General features: G+C 48.9%; 1 protein-coding gene across 1 annotated transcript in view; it reads left to right on the top strand.

Annotated features, from left to right (window-relative positions):
* The first annotated feature begins 4,770 nt into the window (after nucleotides 1-4,770).
* CWH43 (cell wall biogenesis 43 C-terminal homolog) overlaps nucleotides 4,771-19,744 on the top strand; it is a 42,679-nt gene continuing 27,705 nt past the window's right edge. The window contains 1 exon segment of the mRNA XM_063401914.1: nucleotides 4,771-5,046. Within this exon segment, the coding sequence (XP_063257984.1) occupies nucleotides 5,004-5,046 (43 nt within the window). The 5' untranslated portion in view covers nucleotides 4,771-5,003.

Here is a 19,744-nt window from a genome sequence, read left to right on the forward strand (position 1 = left end):
AGAAAAAAAAAGGAAAAAAAAAAAAGAGAGAGAAAAAGGAAACTAGATTTAAAATTACATGAAAATAGTTATTAGTGCCCTGCTAGCTACATTTGAGTAAGTGGTGTTGAGAAGGCTCTAGCTGACATCTCCAGCTGGAGCGGTCCCTTGCTTTACTGCTAGGTTTTCTAGTAGTTGTTTTTGAGAATGGCTCAGAGCTGAACAAAGCCTCATCTCAGAACTCTCAGCGTTGTTGTCCTGCCTAGAGAGGTGGGTGCAGCTGGCTGAAGCCAGCCCCTGGCACATCTGTTTGTGCAGAGAGGCTGTGCTACTGTTCTTGGGTTTGGTCTTCTGTGCTGGGGGAGAGAGATGAGGGAAGGCTGTCTTGCACATTAGCTTTCACTGCTTTGTCACTCCTGAGGTTGGGGAGTGAATGGCCTGAGAGAATCTGTTTTTATGACCCCTCCTTGGCAGGTTGAGGCAGTGACCAGTAGGTCATTTCTCAAGGAGTTTGTGCTGGCTTAGTCCCAGGAGAGCATGTCCTGTGCTGCAGCTATGGGAACGCACAGTAGTGTGCCTCAGGGGATGAGTTTCAGAGCCTGAGGACTGTGGTGGTATGTTTGGTTCAGTGATGGCACTAGGGAGAGAGTTGAGAGCCGTGATGTCCCCATGCCTGACAGAATGGGACAAGGGTAAGGGGCTTTAGCCAGTGAGACTTTTCAGTCAGTGTGAATTTTGAGAGGATCAAGATAAGTTATAATAGAGGTAACTTGAATTCAGAGCCATGACGGCCCAGTCTTCTGCTGAGCAAAGTCATGTGGCACAAGTTCTCTCAAGCTGAGTGACCTTCTCCCAGGTTCTCCAAAGAGCAAATCTTCCCAGCTTCGACCACAGCCAGTGAGTTGAGAATAATGTTTCCTGAAACAGCTAAGTAATCTACAGGCTGAAATTGTACTTGTAAAGTCCATGTTTGTCGTTTGTCAGCACACATAAGAGCTTTTGGAAACATGATTCACAGCATTTTGAACTACCCGACATTCAAGAGGCAGTTAGCAGAGCCAGCAAACTTCCTGGGCAGGAGGATGCCAGGGCAGCAGAAATTCACTGATAATCCTGCCAGCAGTAGCAGTGGAGCCAAGAAATTTTTGAGAAAGGTCTTAGGGCAATGAGTAAATAAACAGTTTTGCCCAGTGAAAACAAGTTTGACATTATAACTGTGCTTGGAAAAAAAAAAAAAAAAAAAAAAAAAAGAAAAAAAAAAGAAAAAAAAAGAGCGAGAAAGAGGGAAGAAACAGGTTTAACTGAAATGATAATAACAGAACATTGATAAAGAAGATTTAAAACGATGCAAATTGTTAGATCCTTGATTGTATTGTTAGTTGTGAGTTGTCCTAGTGTATGAGAGTTTTAAAAGATAAGAGTTTTAAAATATAATTCGATGACATGTTAAGTATATAAATTAGTAGCATTTGTAAGTTGATGTTCTAGTTTTTATGTTGTGTTATTTGTCTATAGGGTTTTCTAACAAGTATTTGTCATTTTAAATGATTCTATTTATCTTTTTAGCCATCTAAATATTTCATAAATGTTGTTAACAGATATGGTTGTATTGTTAAGTGCAAGTCAGAATTTTTTCTTAAGTGTCATGTTAAGTATATAGTTTGTCTCTTTTGTAATCAATCTTGTATGTTTTATGCAATGTTTTAGCATGTCCTTTTGAAGCTTCGTTTGATTCTTTTAACTGTGTTACACATTTCGCTTGAAATGAGATTTTGGGCTTGTTTTGGTACCTCTTGTGTGAGTCGAGACATTGCAGTTCAGTTTGTTAAATCTTTAAGTGTTTTTCAGAAGGTCTTGGAGAGAGATACCTGAAGCAACATTGATGATTTTTCCATCAGGTGTTGATCCTGTGATTGCTCCAATTGGTACTCAACTGTTTTCGAGAAAAGTTCCAGACAGGACGAGTTCCCGAGTGATCTGACCAATTTTTCATCTTAAATTTTAAGTGTCTCTTTTATGTAATGATATTATGACAGTTGGTTGTATTTTAGGCATTCTATGTTTATTGTTGTTAGAGATTGTCTTTAAAAGATATGCTAAAAACATCACTCCAATTTAAGGTTTGAGTTCTGGCCAAACTCTAACTCTAACTTGGACGGATGGTGTTTGTTAACGAAGCCCAGAGGTTTCTGCTCCAAAAAAATAATATGCAAGCTATCTTAACTTGACAATTTGATCCGATCAGAATGACAGCTGAATCAGCTTGGAGTGAAGATTGTCATCTTTACCCGGGGAAAGATGTCAAGGTTTACTAAAGAAAAGCGTTTCAGCAGTGTGCAGTCTCTGGGGTGATAGCAGAAATGATTTGATAATCACATTTCCTCTTTCATTAGTATGCAAAACCTTCTATTCTATTCCTTGCCTTTGAAAATGCTAATTCACATACCAGGTCTGTTTTAGTCTCTTTTCTGTGAGCTGTAGAATCAAGGAGACAGCAACACAGATGCAGCATTGCAGCTGCGTTGACAGAAGTAACCCTGGCCGCCCAGTGACAACAGAGAAGTCTTCAGCTGTGATACGTCATCAGGCAGCGCAGAAGAAGAAGAAACAGCGAATATTTTTGAGACTTTAATTTAGAACCTGCGTATGAATGAAGAGCAAGGACTGAATATAGTGTGCTCTCATCTTTTTGCTTTTAGCAGCTAAGATCTTTGGGTTTTTCTTGGGTAACTCAAGTAGTGCTTTGCTTATAGCAGTATATGTAGAAGCAGCCAACCGTGTCACAGACCCAGTTTGGATAGCTCTAAAGAAAAAAAGGGGGGATGTGTAGGAGGATAGCTTATATCATAAAGTAGAACTATCCGCAAAACTGGGCCTCAAACCAGGCCTCAGACCAGGCCTCAGGCCTGGTCTAGCAGGCCTCAGTACGTTCCACATACACAGCACAAATAACCTTATCTGTTACTGGAAATGTGTTAAGGTAGTGGTGCTGCTAGCATGGAATAGTTACTGGAAAGACATGGTGGCTACCTTAAACTGCAATAGTTTACATACTTTTGTATGTCCACTGCCTGTCACAGTGCACCTGCTAACTGTAAACTATTCACTCTGTATAAAACCCGACATCTCGCGGAATAAAAGGGATTACGTGCTTGGAACCATATTGGTGTGGACGCACGTCATTCTAGCCCCCGATCTACCAGGGCTCCGCCTTCAGCTGTGTTCTGGGTTTATTCTGGCCAAAGATATCGTCTTCCATTTGCATCACACCACAGCAAGATGAAATGGTGTCATCCCTCACGTAATCCTGATATCCAGTGATAAGTGAGCTTGGTGACTATTCTGGTATGACTTTTCTTTAATGATGAAAAAGAAAGATGCTTTTAATGATATGGAACTTGAAGAAAACACAGAAGCTCATTAGATCTACGAGTCTCATTCTTCCTTCCCTAGGGAGGTCAACTTTTCCATCAAAATACTTTAATTCTTTTGTGGACATTTAAAACACATTTCAGATTTTTAAAACACATTTTCAAATAGCAGCCAGAATTCAACAGAGTTTTTGTAATAGCCAAACCCCATCATACTGAAGTGTAAAGGAATCACTTGACTTTGAGACTTTGAGGGCAAAATTTAGTTTAGTACCATGCCCTCTCAAATGTCTAGACCAGACTTTATTGCTAATAATAGGTCATATAGATGTTAGGTGTTTATAGTTTACTCCTATGGATTTAGAGTTTCACATACCATAAAGTTTACTTAGAATGGGACAGTAGTTTTAACACAAATGAGAAAATACAGATGGCAGTTCTGTAGGATGCTGTATGAAGATTAATAAAACTTAAGATGATGATATATTCCAACAGCAAAAGGACTTCTTAGTTCTTAGCTTATACTTACAATCTTACTTTTCATGCCCCTCAAAAAATTCTAAAATTGAGATTTTGCTTATTGCCAGAACTTGGTAGCTGTGATCACGTCTAGGTCAATTTAACTCATTACTTCTTCTAGAATTAACAAACGTAGTTACTCAGGAATCTCAGCAAACGAAATGCTTCTTTTGGTGCTTTTTGTAGACAGCATTGTTTATCAGAAGTCCTTACTCTGCTATAAAACAACACCCGTTCCACAAAGGTGAGCACAGTACTAACTCGGACATCCCCGAACCTCTCATAGTCAACCGTGTGTTTGCACAAGCTGCCAAGTGGGTTAGCTCCTCTTTTCCCCGCCAGCTTGTGCTATGACAACCTTTTGCATTTATTTTCCTTGCTGGTGTGACTGCTCAGGGGACAGATGCTCCTTTGCCGACACCTGAGTGGCGTGGCGAGATCTCCCGGCGTGTAGCGCGGCGGGGCTGTGAGGGGCACGGAGAGCGCGGTCCGGTTATGCAGGCTGTGAGGGGCGCGGAGAGCAGGGTCCGGTTATGCGGGCTGTGAGGGGCACGGAGAGCGCGGTCCGGCCGTGCGGGCTGTGAGGGGCACGGAGAGCGCGGTGCGGCCGTGCGGGCTGTGAGGGGCACGGAGAGCGCGGTCCGGCCATGCGGGCTGTGAGGGGCACGGAGAGCACGGTGCGGCCGTGCGGGCTGTGAGGGGCACGGAGAGCGCGGTGCGGCCGTGCGGGCTGTGAGGGGCACGGAGAGCGCGGTCCGGTTATGCGGGCTGTGAGGGGCACGGAGAGCACGGTGCGGCCGTGCGGGCTGTGAGGGCCACGGAGAGCACGGTGCGGCCGTGCGGGCTGTGAGAGGCACGGAGAGCGCGGTGCGTCCGTGCGGGCTGTGAGGGGCACGGAGAGCGCGGTCCGGCCATGCGGGCTGTGAGGGGCACGGAGAGCACGGTGCGGCCGTGCGGGCTGTGAGGGGCACGGAGAGCACGGTGCGGCCGTGCGGGCTGCCCGCCCCCGCCGCGGGGACGCGGCTCCGTGAGGTGGGACGGGACGGGCGGCAGCGCCGCGCCCTCCCAGGCACTCGGGACTCGGCTCCCGGTGAGAGGGACGCAGCCCCGCCGAGCCGGGCATCGCCGCGGGCGATGTTGCCTCTGTGGAAGGCCGTGCTCTCGGAGAGTGTCCTGGGTAGGTGAAGGCGGTCCGCCCGACGGGGCTGGGGGCGAGGGGCCGCGGTTGAGGGCACCAGGGGGGCTCAGCCGGGACCGGCCGTAGCAGGGCAGTCCCGGCAGGGTCTCGGGCGCACCGTACGTGCAGGCATGTCTCCGATGAACAGCTCCTCTCCGGAATGAGTAAACAGTGCTCACATCTGAGTGCTCTTCTTAGGGTTCTTTTTTTCCTCTAGTGCTGGAATGCTTTTGTCTCTTGGATCAGCCTAGAATCTATTGCTGCTCCTGGCCAAGTGTTTGTGCAGGTGTTGCGGAGCCGGAGCTGTGCTCCCTGCTCAAGGCAGGGCCCGAGGGTGGTCTCTGTCCCAGCACCCGCGGTAGCATCTGCTCGGTGCATCTCCTGCACAGCCTGGAAACCCACGGCACAGTGCTGCTGTGCCCGGATAAGGTGTCTGCAGGGGAGAAGAGCACACCGATTTACTAGAATAATTCCTTTAGCCACCGGTCTGCCTTTGAGGAGCCCTGAGACTGTGGGTGGATTGCTTATTTAGCCAGCCCTCTGAACACTAATCCTTTCCGAAGTTGAGGACTTGACTGAGGTTCAAAGTAGGAACTGCTGTCTGAGTGGGGGAAGATCTATTTTGTTCTCATCATTCTAATTCCTCATAAAATGTCTTTGTTTAACCTGAAATAACAAACGTTTCTTCACAGAAGGTGGCTGGTTTTGCTTGAACTGCTTTCAAATACATTTGATAGTCTATATGCGAAAGTATAAAATGGTACTTTCCAAGTAATCTCCAGGAAATGTTGTTGAAAATACATGATGGGTGTTGCCCGGAACGCAATAATCAACCACACAGAGGCAGAGGTCTTCAGTGAAAGCTGCTCCCCACCGAGAAAAAGAGAGCCAGCCTGTTTATTTCTTTCCTTTTATAATTTTGTGGGTCTGGAAGCACATTGGCTCTTGGGGTTACTACCCCTTCACCCCACTGGCCATGCCAGCTGTCAACCAACATTGTTTTCAGGCTGGAAATATGTAAGCAAAGGACAGTGAACAAAAACAAGAAAGGTTGTTTATGTTCCAAAGCGTGAGAAAGTGAAAGACTGACCCTTAATATTGCAACAGTAGCTAAAGAACTGACTCCATCTTACAAGCAAGTAGAAGGCTTTAAAAAATCTCAGAAAAACCAGGGCAACATCTCACCCCTTTTAACTTTACAAAAAGAAAAACAGAAAAAAGAAAAATGAACAAATTTACAAAAGGCATATATACAAATTCAACCATTTTCTGTGGAGGAATCATCAGAGTGACCACTTGCATCATCAGCATCTGAGTCATCACTTGAGGATTCATCCACTTGGTGACCTTCAAGTTGATCACGGCCTCCACCTCGCCTGTTAGCCGAATTCTGCCTCTGCGGTCGCAGGTCAGGACGGACACACTTTGAGGGTACCCAACGTGCCCCAGTATCTGTGGACACACACGCATACCCACGCCCCATAGCTATCAGGTCATAGGGACCTTCCCACTGCTTGGTGACTAAGTTGCGGACCCGAACCTTTGCTCGAGGCTGATGTGCGTCGTCCGAAGCCTGCAACGAGAGGTGATGATTCAAAATCACAGGGTTATTTGAGTTCTGCGGCACTGTGAGGTGGTTGATGGTGTACAAAGCCTTTGCCAACCGACTGTGCGGGGTTTCGCCCTGCATCCCCTGCTTTTGTTTCTGAAGAACACGCTTGAGTGTCCCATGAGCGCGTTCTACGATTGCTTGTCCCGTTGGAGAATGAGGGATGCCAAAGTTGTGTGACACACCCCACAACTGTAGGAACTGCCGTACCTGTTGAGAGGCATAAGCAGGACCATTGTCGGTTTTCACCGCAGAAGGTATGCCAAGAATGGCAAAGGCCTGCCTCCAGTGGGCAATGACATCGTGGGCTTTCTCTCCAGTGTGAGCCGAAGCCCACATTGCAGAGGAGAATGTGTCCACCGTGACATGCACATACTTGAGCCGGCCAAACTCGGCGACCTGGGTGACATCAGTCTGCCAAAGCTCCAAGGCCTTAAGGCCCCTGGGGTTAACCCCTGCTGGCAATGGCGCACCAAGAGCGTGACAGTCGTCGCATGACTCGACAATCTCACGAGCCTCAGTGGCCGTCAGTTGGAACTGCTTCTGCAGCGTACGCGCATTTTGGTGGAAAAACCCATGCGATGCCTTGGCCTGCGCAAGTGTGTCAGGCTGAGGAGCTACCCATGCTGGGTTAGCCAACTTGTCAGCCCTTGCGTTACCTTCCGCAACAAACCCTGGCAAATTAGTGTGGCTTCGTACATGCAGAACATAATAGGGATGAACCCTGGACTGAATTGCACACCACAGGGCCTTCAGTAAATGAAACAAGGCAGGATTACTGACCTCCTTCAAAACTGAATAACCCAATCGCTGTGCGATGTCGGCAACGTAGGCGGAATCCGTGATCAAATTGAAGGGTGTCTGGGAAAATTTTTCGAATGCCATGACGGCAGCCCTTAGTTCAACTAGTTGGGCTGACCCGTCCTCATGGCCTTCCAAAACCTGCCACTCAGATCCATCCTTCCAGGTAACAATGGCTTTTCCTGTTTTCCCTGAACCGTCAGTGAAGACAGTGGGTCCTTGCACTGGCTCTTGGCTGGTTTTGGGTCGTAATGAAATTCGAGTATTTTTTGCCACTTGCAGTAGCTTGTGGCTGGGCAGATGATAAGTGATCTGCCCTGAAAAACCCTCTAGAGCACTTTGCAGCGAAACGTTGTTCACATAGCTCCAATCAAATTCCTCCCTCTGAACCGGGAGTATGATTCTTGAGGGATCTGCACCCATCAATTGCAAACAGCGTTGCCGGCACTTGATTATCAAGTGCACAATCAATTCAAACAACGCAGTTGCCGTCTTGTGCGGCTGATGAGGCAGGAAGACCCATTCCAAGATGTGCAGAGGATCAGTCCAATCATCGTTCCATTGGCCAATGATACCTGTAGGATGTAAATCAGGAGTGGTGATGAACACAGTGACATCAATGGAAGGTTCAATACGGTACACCTGGCGGGCTGAAACAGCTTGCTGCACCTCCTCCAGCACTTTTTGTGCCTCAGGGGTCAATTCACGAGGTGACTTCAAATCAGTGTCCCCTTTCAACAATTCAAACAAGGGAGACAGTTGTGCGGTGGTCAGTCCCAGGTAAGGACGTAACCAAGTGATGACACCTACCAGCTTCTGAGCATCATTCAGTGTCTTTACCGATTGCACAAACTGCACCTCCTGGTGACGGATAGTCCGTTCCAGAATTTTGACACCCAAATATTTCCAGGGAGGTTGCTGTTGTACCTTTTCTGGAGCCACCTGCAGTCCATGTGAATGCAGAGCATTCAACAACTGAGGCTGTATCCTCAGCAGCTCATCCTGGGTGGGCGCAGCCACCAAAATGTCGTCCATATAATGATAGACGTGAGCATCAGGAAACTGCTTGCGGACTCCAGACAAGGCATGGGCCACGTACCGCTGGCATAATACCGGTGAATTTCGCATTCCTTGAGGCAGAAACTTCCATTGATATCTCTGTGCCGGTTCAGCATTATTTATTGCAGGTACCGTGAATGCAAATTTTTGTCTGTCATTGGGATGCAGAGGGATCGTAAAAAAACAATCCTTCAGATCCACAATGAGGACCGGCCAGTCCGCGGGAAGCATGGTAGGCGATGGCATGCCCGCCTGCAATGTCCCCATGCCTTCCATCACGGCATTGATTTTTCGGAGGTCTTGTAGCAACCTCCATTTCCCAGACTTCTTCTTAATGCAAAATACAGGAGTCTTCCAGGGACTGGTAGATGGCTCCAGATGCCCCTGGTCCAACTGCTCCTGAACAAGTTCACGAAGGGCGACTAGCTTGTCATGAGAGAGGGGCCACTGATTCTCCCAGATGGGTTTGTCCACCAGCCACCGTAAAGGAGGCGTAGGACACTCTGCGCCCTTCATCACAGTGGCCCCCATTAAAAATCCGTGCTGAGTCGCACCCCCCACGCGGCCAAAACATCCCTCCCCCAGAGGTTCCTAGGAGTGTTCATAACATGAGGCCAAACCATGGCCGTCTGTCCCTCCGGGTTGGTAACGATAACGGGATTCTGGCTCACGTAGCTTTGTGTCGTTCCTCCTATGCCCGTCACAGGTGTCTGCACCAGGCTCAAAGGCCACTGTGGGGGCCAAGCCGCCAGGGAGAGAATCGTAACATCGGCCCCGGGGTCCAGGAGGGCGGGAAGTTGAATCTCCGGCGGCGTTGCACCAGCCATGGACACAGTACACACCATCTCAGGACGGTCTTTGGTCAGGGCAACAGTCCAGTGCACTTGAGGTGGCCCAGTAGAGCCGAAACCACCGTCACCTCGTGACCGGTCCTCCGTCCTGGAAACAGAAGACTTAAAAGGAACAAGTTGAGCAATTCGTGTGCCTTTTGGGATAGTCAGAGGGGGGGTAGGTGTGGAGACCATCGCATGAATCTGCCCGGAAAAATCGGCATCGATCAGCCCCAGGTGCACAATGATACCCTGAATGGTGGCACTGGACCTCCCCATCAGGAAGGCACTCATGCCATCACCCAACAGACCAAAGGCATCCAGGGGAACCTTGTGTATTTTGTCCGAACCAATTACGACAGACTCGGCTGTGCAGACATCAACTCCTGCTGAACCGCGGGTGCTGGCTGCAAGCCTGCCGAGCAGATCTCCATTGGTTCGGGCTGAGGCTGAGGCATTTGTGTCGGCACGCGCCTCACCTTCGCGCTCCGTGTCGCGTTTCCTGAACCGATCAACGAATGACCACTCACGTGCACTGTTGCCTTACACGTGTCCGCAGCGTGATTCGGCCTTCCACATCGTGCACAAAGGAACAAGACAGCCGTAGGCTTCTGCGCCTTTCTGCCCTGTTTCCTCCTGGCCCAAACACCCCTTTGCTGCCGCTGCACACCGTGGGGAGTGATTCAAGCGGGCTGTGCAGCAGCAGCCGCAGTCGGCTGCATGGCTGCAGCCACAGCAGCCATCTTGTGGCTGGGAGGGGTCACCCTCGCACAGGCCTGAACCATCCGTGACACCGGTGGATCCCCAGGAAGCGCTTCAATGATCCCCCTGCACACAGCATTGCAGTTGCTTCAAGCAAGCGACCGAAGCACGATGTTCCTAGCCACAGGATCACTCACCTGCCTTTCAACAGCAGCAGTCAGCCTTCCCGCAAAGCGGAGAAAAGGCTCATCAGCTCCCTGGACAATGTTTGCAAAGGACTCTAGTGGCGCAGTCATCTGTATTGTCTGGACCAGGGCTGCCATGCCTATTTCCTGGCACTGCTCCTGGACCAAGGGCTGAAAACCAACTTGCCCATCGGCCCTGGCATAATTGCCTGTTCCCAGTAGCATATCAGTATTAACTGCACGCCTAGGATCGGCCGGATCCAGTGTCGCGTTCTGTTGCACTGCTCTGGCCGCCAGCTGAGTCCACATGTCCTCAAAGCAGTCATACTCAACTGGTGGAAAGAGGGTCCGAGCTATGGTCCGTATGTCAAATGGTATTAAAAGATTTGCGTTGAAAAACCGGAGGATCTGCATCACCTCCGCCGACCCCAGACCATACTTCCTGACTGCATCACGCAGCTCTGCCAAGGCCTGCCAAGCCAAGGGTTGATGGGTGTTATGAGTAACACCCTGAAGGACAGGGAAGGCCTGAAGACCCCCGGATGAAGCAGCAGAACCTGCCACATCCTGCCCTGTGGGTCCCACAGGGTTAGAAGCAGGCACTCGGCTAGGTACTGGCTGAACACCCGACGCTGCAGGTCCAGCAGCAGCATCAGCAGCAATACCAACAGGGCTGGAGTACACATCTTCAATCCCCAATGAGTCTTGCGCACCAGCACAATCACCCACTCGTTCGGACTTAGCTCTCACTTCCCCCCAAAACCGCTCGCAGTCTCTCGGGCGTACTGCCACCTGACAGGGGGGGAGTGTCCACCAGGCTGTGGAGGAAGAACCAACAGTGCGGGGCCCTTTACTCCTATCAAAGACCGGCCGCATCCCGGCCGTGTCCCCGCTGGCGCTGAATTTAAACACCCCGGCGTCCGCAGCCGGCGCAGCGCTCGCAGCGGGAAAGGGAGGGGGACCGGGCTCAGCCGCTGACGCCGGGGCCGCCCCAGCCCCCGCGTGGCTGGAGCCCGCCTGCAGCGCCGCGGCACCGGCCGCCGGGGACCGCTCAAAAGGATCCGCGGCACGCACGCATCCCGGCAAAGCCTGACCGCCCGGGATCGTTTCGGGCGGAGACGGCAGCAGCAGCTCAGCCGCCGCCGGGGCTGTCCCACCTGCCGCCGGCAACCCGGCGGAGCCGGCCGTTGCCACAGCTGGCGTGGGCAGAGGAGGGCCTGGGACCGCCCCCAGAAGGGTCCCAGCGGCAGGGCGGACACCCACAGCAGGCACAGCCGTCCCTGCGCGGAGCGGGGCTGTGCGCCCGCCCGCCGGGGCGGGGTCCAGCGAAAAACCGACCGGGGCCCCGCCTCCGGGGGCGTCCACGCCCCGCGCGCCCTTAGCAGGCGGGGCGGGCGGAGAAGTGGCCAGCGCAGCACCCCCCGGGGCGAGCCCGGACGCTGGAGCGGGCTGTGCCGCTCCAGCCGGCTTCACCGGGCACGCAATGGGCGTGCCACAGCATGGACACCACACCGTGACTGAATCCTGGTCAAAGAGCGCTGGGGGCCGCGCTCCCGGGTCGCCGTCCCCCTCCAGCGCCGGAAAGGCATGGAGGAGGGGCTCCACCGTCCCCGGCGCAGGCACAGACGGGACCGGCCCCGGGCTCGCCCGGGCCCCGCCCCCCTGCTGCCCGAGCAGCTCGGAGGGGCCCGGGGCGCGCCCTGCCCCCCGGAGACCCACACCGGAGCCTGGGGGAGAAAGACCCCCCGGCGAAGCGACCAGAGAGGGAGGGGTTGAGATTTCCTCCCTTGGGAGCTGAAGTCCGGCCTCAGACAATACTTCTGGGTCTGACAGAATGACCTCGCCGTCCCCCAGCTCCCCGCCCCATTTCGGGATGGGGGAAACAGCCCGCGAGCTCTGCGAGCTGGGAGGGGCTGACCTGAACGCAGCCTCCACAAACAGCTTCCATTTCACCAAAAGGCGTGCTACTTCCACGTCATATTCCGTGTCGACCGCTTCCATGAGGCACTCTCCCAGGAGGAACCACGCCTACCGACGGAGAGCCTCATCAGGCGTGAGAAAGAACCCACGCCCTCTGCCCCACTCGTACAAACGCTGAAGCTCCTGCCGAGACACGCTGTTAGCGTAGGAAAACATATAACCACACGAAGGCGATCATATGCGGTTCTTTATTCAAGCGCGCGGGACACAGGGGTGATGATACACCCAAATCTGATGTCCAAAGAATACAGAGTCGATTTGTGATTTTTATAGTTTAGATTATACACATGTTAACTAACCCCCACCCCTAGATACTGATTATCCTATTCCTTAGTTACTATCTTAAATCATACCTACGCTTCTACCCTGATCCACACTTGATTTGGTTAAAACAATGCTTCTCAATCATCCCCTGAGTTGCAGTCACACTTGATTCGGTCATTACAATAGCATGGAGCTGTTTGCAGAAGCTGACGCTTGTTCCGAGCTGAGCTGCGTCATGTTCCAGTTGTACGTTCTCTACTTTCCTCCCCCCACACATACCTCAACTTAACCTTGTGGTTAATTTATAAAGAAATTATATTTTTTAACCCTCCACCAACATTCCCCCCTTTGAAAGTATTTTCCCTCTAATATACTAAGTGTAAATGCTTTCACTTAATACAGTCCATTAGGCTTCAGAGTTCATACTGGATGTTCATCTTCAAATCCTCTGTTGTCATAGGCTTTGTCCGGGATGTTGTTGCGGATTGAAGGTGCTGGGTTCCGTGCCAATGCCTTCATTATGGTCCTGTTCCAAGATGCCTTTTTCTGTATCTCTCTCTTCAGGATTCTGTAAACTAACCAAATTACTAAAAATATAATTAGTAAAATTATCAGATTTTCAAGGATAGACTTTATCCATGAACTCACATTCCATCCTAATCCTTCAAAGATTTTACCCAACCAGCTAGTAGCTAAATCCTTTTGTTCCTTTTGTGCCTCATGCTCTATTTGTTTTAACTGACTGATGTCATGTTCTACATCTGCAGTTACATTTGGGATGTGGATGCAGCAATGGTCGATTTGTCCCTTTAAATATCCACACACTCCGTGTTCTTTCAAAAGTAACATATCTAAAGCCAAACGATTTTGCAGGGTCATTTTGGTGGTGGCCTGTAATTGCACATTGAGTTCCCTAAATCCCTCTCGTGTGATTCTTGCTAATCTGTCTACCTGACCTGTGAGTCTATATAGCATTTCTCTATTTCGATAATTTGCAATGGGACCAAACAAGGATTCTAGGGCCCACCCAATCTTTACTCCACTAGAGGGTTCCTTCCAAGTGTCATCTGGGTTCTTGTCTTCTGAGACGTCTCGTTTTGCTTTTATTTGCAAGGATTCACTGCTCCTGTTAAATGGGGATTTCTTCCAAATTGGACATAAAGTGGGAAGGCCCAGGGTGATTTCTCTTACCTCCCCGTCCATAGGCAAGTGTGTTGTCCATGTGCCATCACTCATTGCCCATACAAATGGTCCTGGACTTCGAATTGTACTCCTGCTACATCCTACTATAATCTTAGAATCTATTTTGCCTTGTTTGTGTTTAATTTTCCTGCAGGCACAACCAATTCGTAAGGCTATTGCCAATGGTGACCACTGTTTCATTTCCAGATTATCAGAGGTGCAATCATAAATTTTCTTACATACCCACCAACTTACCTTATTTGCCTCTTTCTGACTGCTAGTATCAGTATTCGTCACTGTGGGATCTGTCTCATTTTCAGAGCCTTTCTATTTAATGCACCAGGGTGTGCTTTCCATATATTGGAATTTCTGGAGGATGCTCACAGACCATGCACTGTCCCAAGGTTCCAGTCCTTTCCAATCCTTCTCTTCACATTTCCACACCACAACACTTTCTGTAGCGTTGTCCCTGATCTTTTGATAGTGTAGAAACCAACATTGCCATTTTGCAAGGTCTTGGTCCTTAACCCACCACTCTATAATTTGTCTCAATTTGCCATTACTAAGAATGCACTCTGACTTTCTCATGGGTTGCATATAGGAATTCTCTGTTATCTTCCAGTATTCTCTGACCACCACCCTTGACTCTGGTACTTGTTTACAGTTAATTGTTTTGTTCCCTCCTATTTCAGGTAATTTTGACGTTATTATTCCCCAGCTTACTGGGTCCCCTGCTGCCTTTGGTATTGGCAGACAGGCCGTTATTCTGCTGGTATTATGCATTTTGGCAAAGTCTCTGACCAATCCAATCATTACATTCTCAGCCCGAATTTCATTAGAAATTTCTATTACTTGTGTTTTTGCCTGTATCTCTCTCTTCATTCTAGAATGAAGAGTTGTTAGTTGACCCTTCTGTATTCCATATCCCAAAGTAACAGCAATCCCTACTGGTGACATTAGTATCCATGAAATTAACATTACCCACAGGAAGAGCATGAGCACAGTTACCAATACCATTTGAACAGTTACAGACGTTTCAGCCTCAGCTTTGTTGGTCCAAAAGTTTCTACAGCCCACGACTGGACTCCACGAGGGACCTTCTTCACACGCGTGTAGTGTATCCAGGGTTCCACTCCAGCCACTTTGCTGTAAAGGTGGTTAGCAGTACCTGATGGGGACCAGTCCACTTCTCTTTTAGTGGTTCTTCGTTCCAGGTTTTGATGTATACCTCATCTCCTGGTTCGATATTGTGGACTGGATTCTCCAGGGCCAGTGGTCTGTTCCACACGAGAACACTTCGAAGCCGAGCTAGAGTTTTCCCGAGGGACAGAACATAATTATACACATCTTGTTTCCCTGTGACATGAACATTTGGATTTGGGTTAGGAGATTCATATGGTTTCCCATACAATATTTCATAAGGACTAACTGACATCCCACTCCTAGGCTTTATCCGAACCCTCAGCAATGCGATCGGCAAAGCCTGTGGCCACTGCAGTTTGGCTTCCTGGCATATTTTACTGATCTGCCTCTTCAGTGTCTGGTTCATTCTTTCTACTTGCCCACTTGACTGGGGTCTCCATGGTGTGTGGAGGTCCCAAGATATTCCCAATAACTTGCTTACCCCTTGTACCACCGTGGCTATGAAGTGTGGGCCTCTGTCTGATGATATCCCTAGGGGCACCCCAAACCTGGGAATGATCTCCTGTAATAACCACTTAACTGTTTCCTTTGCTTGGTTTGTGCGACAGGGAAGGGCTTCTGGCCATCCAGAAAACGTGTCAACCCCTACTAACAGGTATTTGTATCCCCGAGTTTTTGGCAGTTCTGCAAAATCCACTTGCCAATAGTCTCCTGGTTCTATTCCTATCCGAATTCTGCCTAACTGTGCCTGTCGTCTAGCTACGGGATTGTTTTTCAGACAGATTTCACATTTAGACATTACTGACTTGGCCATTGTTTGCATCCGTACTGAGATTAGGTATTGTCTTAACCACTTTACCAACGCCTCTGCACCCCAGTGACACTCATTATGTTTTACCTGTAAAATTTCTCTCATTACCAAAGGAGGTACCACTATTTGCCCTTGTGCGGTTACATACCACCCTTCTGCGTTCTTCTGTGCCTTCAGCAGTTGTGCTAGTCTGTCATCTTCGATTGTATAGTTTGGCTTCGGAGGCAAATTAAATTGAGAGATATTAAGTCTTGATGGTATCAACGCCATTGTTTTCTGCACCTCTCGCGCTACCTGACGGGCTGCCCAATCTGCTTTTCGATTTCCTTCACAAATTTTGGAGTTGCCTGATTGATGTGCCTTGCAGTGCATGATTGCTACTTGTTCAGGTTTTTGTACTGCATCTATCAACTGTAGGACTGCATCTTGATGTTTAATATTTGTCCCTTGGGAGGACAGCAGTCCTCTTTCTTTCCATAAAGCTCCATGTACATGCACTACTCCGAAGGCATATTTGGAGTCAGTCCAAATATTCACTGTCTTCACTCAGCTTGAGAGCTCTGGTTAATGCGATTAGTTCTGCCCTTTGTGCAGACGTGTTAGGTGGTAGTGATTTTGCCTCTATTACTACATCAATTGCAGTTACCGCATATCCCGCGTATCTGGCTCCGTTCTCCATGAAGCTGCTTCCATCTGTAAAGAGTTCCCACTCTGGTTGCTCCAGGGGGACATCCTTCAGATCTGTTCTTGTTGAATAAGTGTGCTCGATGACTTCTAGACAGTCATGCTCTAATGGACCTTCCTCAGCTGTTGCACTTAGAAATAGAGCTGTATTCAAGAGGTTAGTTGTTTTTAGTGCAACATCATCCTGCTCAGTCAGGGTTACCTGAAACTTCATCATCCGGCTTGGAGAGAGCCAATGGCCCCCCTTTTGTTCCAGGACTGTAGTTACCATGGGTGGCACATAGACATCTATGTGTCTTCCCATTGTGAGCTTCCTGGCTTCCTGTATCAGCAGCACGGTAGCTGCCACTGCCCGCAGACATGAAGGCCATCCGGCACTTACGTTGTCGAGTTGTTTGGAAAAGTAACCCACCGGCCTTTTCCAGCTTCCCAGTCGTTGGGTCAGGACTTCCAGTGCCAGTCGCTGCCTTTCATGCACGTACAGCTGAAAGTCTTTAGACAGATCAGGTAACCCCAAAGCAGGAGCAGTTGTCAGTGCTTCCTTTAACATCTGGAAGGCCTCTTTCTGTGGTTTGCCCCAGGTGAACGGCTGCGTCTTCTGAGCCTCGTACAAGGGTTTTGCAATCAGTCCATAGTCCATGATCCACAGACGACACCACCCTGTCATTCCGAGGAAGATCCGCAGCTCGTGTAGATTCTGGGGCTCTGGAATAGCACAGATAGCTTGAATACGATTAGTACCCAGTTTTCTCTGCCCTTGTGAGATTTCACATCCCAGGTAAATCACAGTCTGTTGGGCAATTTGTGCTTTTTCTCTGGATACCTTATACCCTCCCATTCCTAATGAATTTAAGATCTCAATGGTTACCTTTATGCAGGTCATTTCTTCCTCTGTTGCAATCAAAATGTCATCTACATACTGGAGTAATAAATATTGGTCTCTTGGTACTTGCCCTTCTCTGGTCCAGATTTCCAGTTCTTTTGCCAGTTGACTTCCAAAGAGAGTGGGGGACCCCTTGTACCCCATCGGTAATCGAGTCCAGGTGAGCTGAGTTTTTCTTCCACTTTCTGGATGTTCCCACTCAAAGGCAAATAGTTTCCTACTTTCTTGGTCAAGGGGTATACAGAAGAAAGCATCTTTTAAGTCAATTACAGTAAACCATTTATATATCTCTTTTACGGATGCTAACAATGTATAGGGATTGGCAACCACTGGATGAATGTCTTTTGTTATTTCATTTATACCTCTTAAATCCTGTACAAGTCTATACTCACCATTGCGTTTCTTCACTGGGAAAATTGGGGTGTTGTATTCCGATTTACATTCCTCTAGAATTCGATATTTTAAAAATTTATCAATGGTCTTTGCTATTCCCTGTCGTGCTTCTGGTTTTATAGGGTATTGTTTGATTCGTACAGCCTTTGCTCCTTCTTTTAACTCTACATGTACCGGTTGTGCCAATTTAGATTTTCCAGGTACATCTGTTTCCCAGACAGAGGGAATTACTGCATCTTCTGCTTCTTTAGGAATATTAGAAATTGGTTTTTCTTTTTATCATCAAAATCTTTCCTGTCTTAGACTCCGGAATTTTCATTACGAGTTCACCATTCTCAAAAGTAATTACTGCCTCCAGTGCTGCCAGTAGATCGCGCCTTAAGAGCGGAGTTGGGCAGTCTGGCATGTATAAGAATTCATGGGTCAAGATCTTATCTTCAAAGCTCAATTCTAGGGGTTGCAAGAATGGCCGTACCTCCTCCTTCCCTGTGGCTCCAATGACTGCTGCTGACTTGTTCCCGATTTTCCCCTCAAGATAATTTAGTACAGAATGTGTGGCCCCCGTGTCAATGAGAAAATCTACGTCTTTTCCTTCTAAATGCAAAGTCACCATGGGCTCTCTTGATCCTGGCTCTCTCTCATGTAAAACCATGACCCTGGCTACACCATCCAGCTGATGCTCACTACTTTGATTAAACATACTGTCTAACTGAGGCTGACCATTCTGGCTAAACCGGTTTGGACGCTCCCTTTTCCAGTGTCCCTCCATCCGACAATATGCACACTGATTCAGACCTAATCTATCATGACCAGAACCTCTGCCAAAGCCACCTCTATTAACGCCACGACCACCTCTACCACGTCCCCGCCCCTGTCTCTGTAAAACTGCCAAAAGGCTTTGCCCCTGTTTCTTGACAATTTCTCTGTCCCTGTTTTTATAAACTTTCCAGGCAACCTCTAGGAGTTTATCCAAGTTTCTTAACTCTTCACCTTCCAGTTTCTGTAGCTTTTTCCTAATATCTTCCTGTGCCTGACCCAGAAAAATAAAGGCAAGCTGAGTTCTTCCTTGCTCACTGTCTACTTGAAGATCAGTATATCTTCTAGCTGTTTCCTTAAGTCTTTCTAGAAAGGCTGTGGGAGATTCTTTCTTTTCCTGTCGAATTTCATACAACTTAGACCAGTTCATACTCTTAGGTATTGCCTGTTGAACACCAACTGAAATCCACTCCTGATATCTCTTTAGCCTTAACATATCCACTCCAGAGGGGTCATTAGCATCCCACTCTGGGTCTGCAGTGGGAAAATTATAATCCAGTGTCCCTGTCACCAAACCATTTCGTATGTCTTCTCTAGCTCTTTCTCTTGCTGCTCGAAGAACCATATCTCTCTCTGTCTCATCCATCAGAGTGTCTAATATGACATGAATATCTTCCCAATCAGGGTTCTGAGTTTTCATTATCATCTTAACCACACGAGCTACCTTATCTGGGTTTTCTCTATACGTTCCGGCTGATTGTTTCCATATAACTAAATCAGCAGGTGAAAAGGGTACCTTTACAAAGACAGGTCCATTAGTTCCCACCCCTTGCCTTAGTGGTGCAATAATCGTTCTCTTTTGTTTGCCTGATTTTAATATACCCTTTCCTGCCTGAGGCTACTCTAGGGCCAGTTTTCCTCGTGTTCGGTGAGCTACTGGGGCGTCTAGTTCATCTGCTTCACTGTCACTACTTTCCATTCTATCTGTCTTCTTCACATTCCCCCTTTGCTTCCGCCTCACAATCACATCCTGGACAGGTGAATCTGGCGGGGGGGGTACAGGGGGGCAGACGGGACAGGAGCTGGTGAAGGAGGTGTAGGTGGGAGCGGAGGGTACCCTTGAGCTGGTGTTAGAGGGGGGATAAATCTTTCAGCGGGTGTGGGCGGGGGAGCAGGATAGCTTTGAGCAGGTGTATGTGGAGAAGGGGGGGTTCTCTGAGCAGGCGGAGGAGGGACAGGCACCTGGGCAGGCAGAGGAGGGGCAAGCACCCGAGCAGGCGGAGGAGCGGCTGGCACAGGCAGAGGAGGATAATTACCTTCAGCAGACAAAGGTGGGGGTGAAACATGTTGTGCTGGCGCGAGCGAGGGGGGTGTAAGAGAATCAGGTGGGGTCAGGGTGAGCGGGGTAGAACTTGG

This window comes from Prinia subflava, chromosome 7 (assembly GCF_021018805.1).
Source record: "Prinia subflava isolate CZ2003 ecotype Zambia chromosome 7, Cam_Psub_1.2, whole genome shotgun sequence".
Lineage (NCBI taxonomy): Eukaryota > Metazoa > Chordata > Aves > Passeriformes > Cisticolidae > Prinia > Prinia subflava.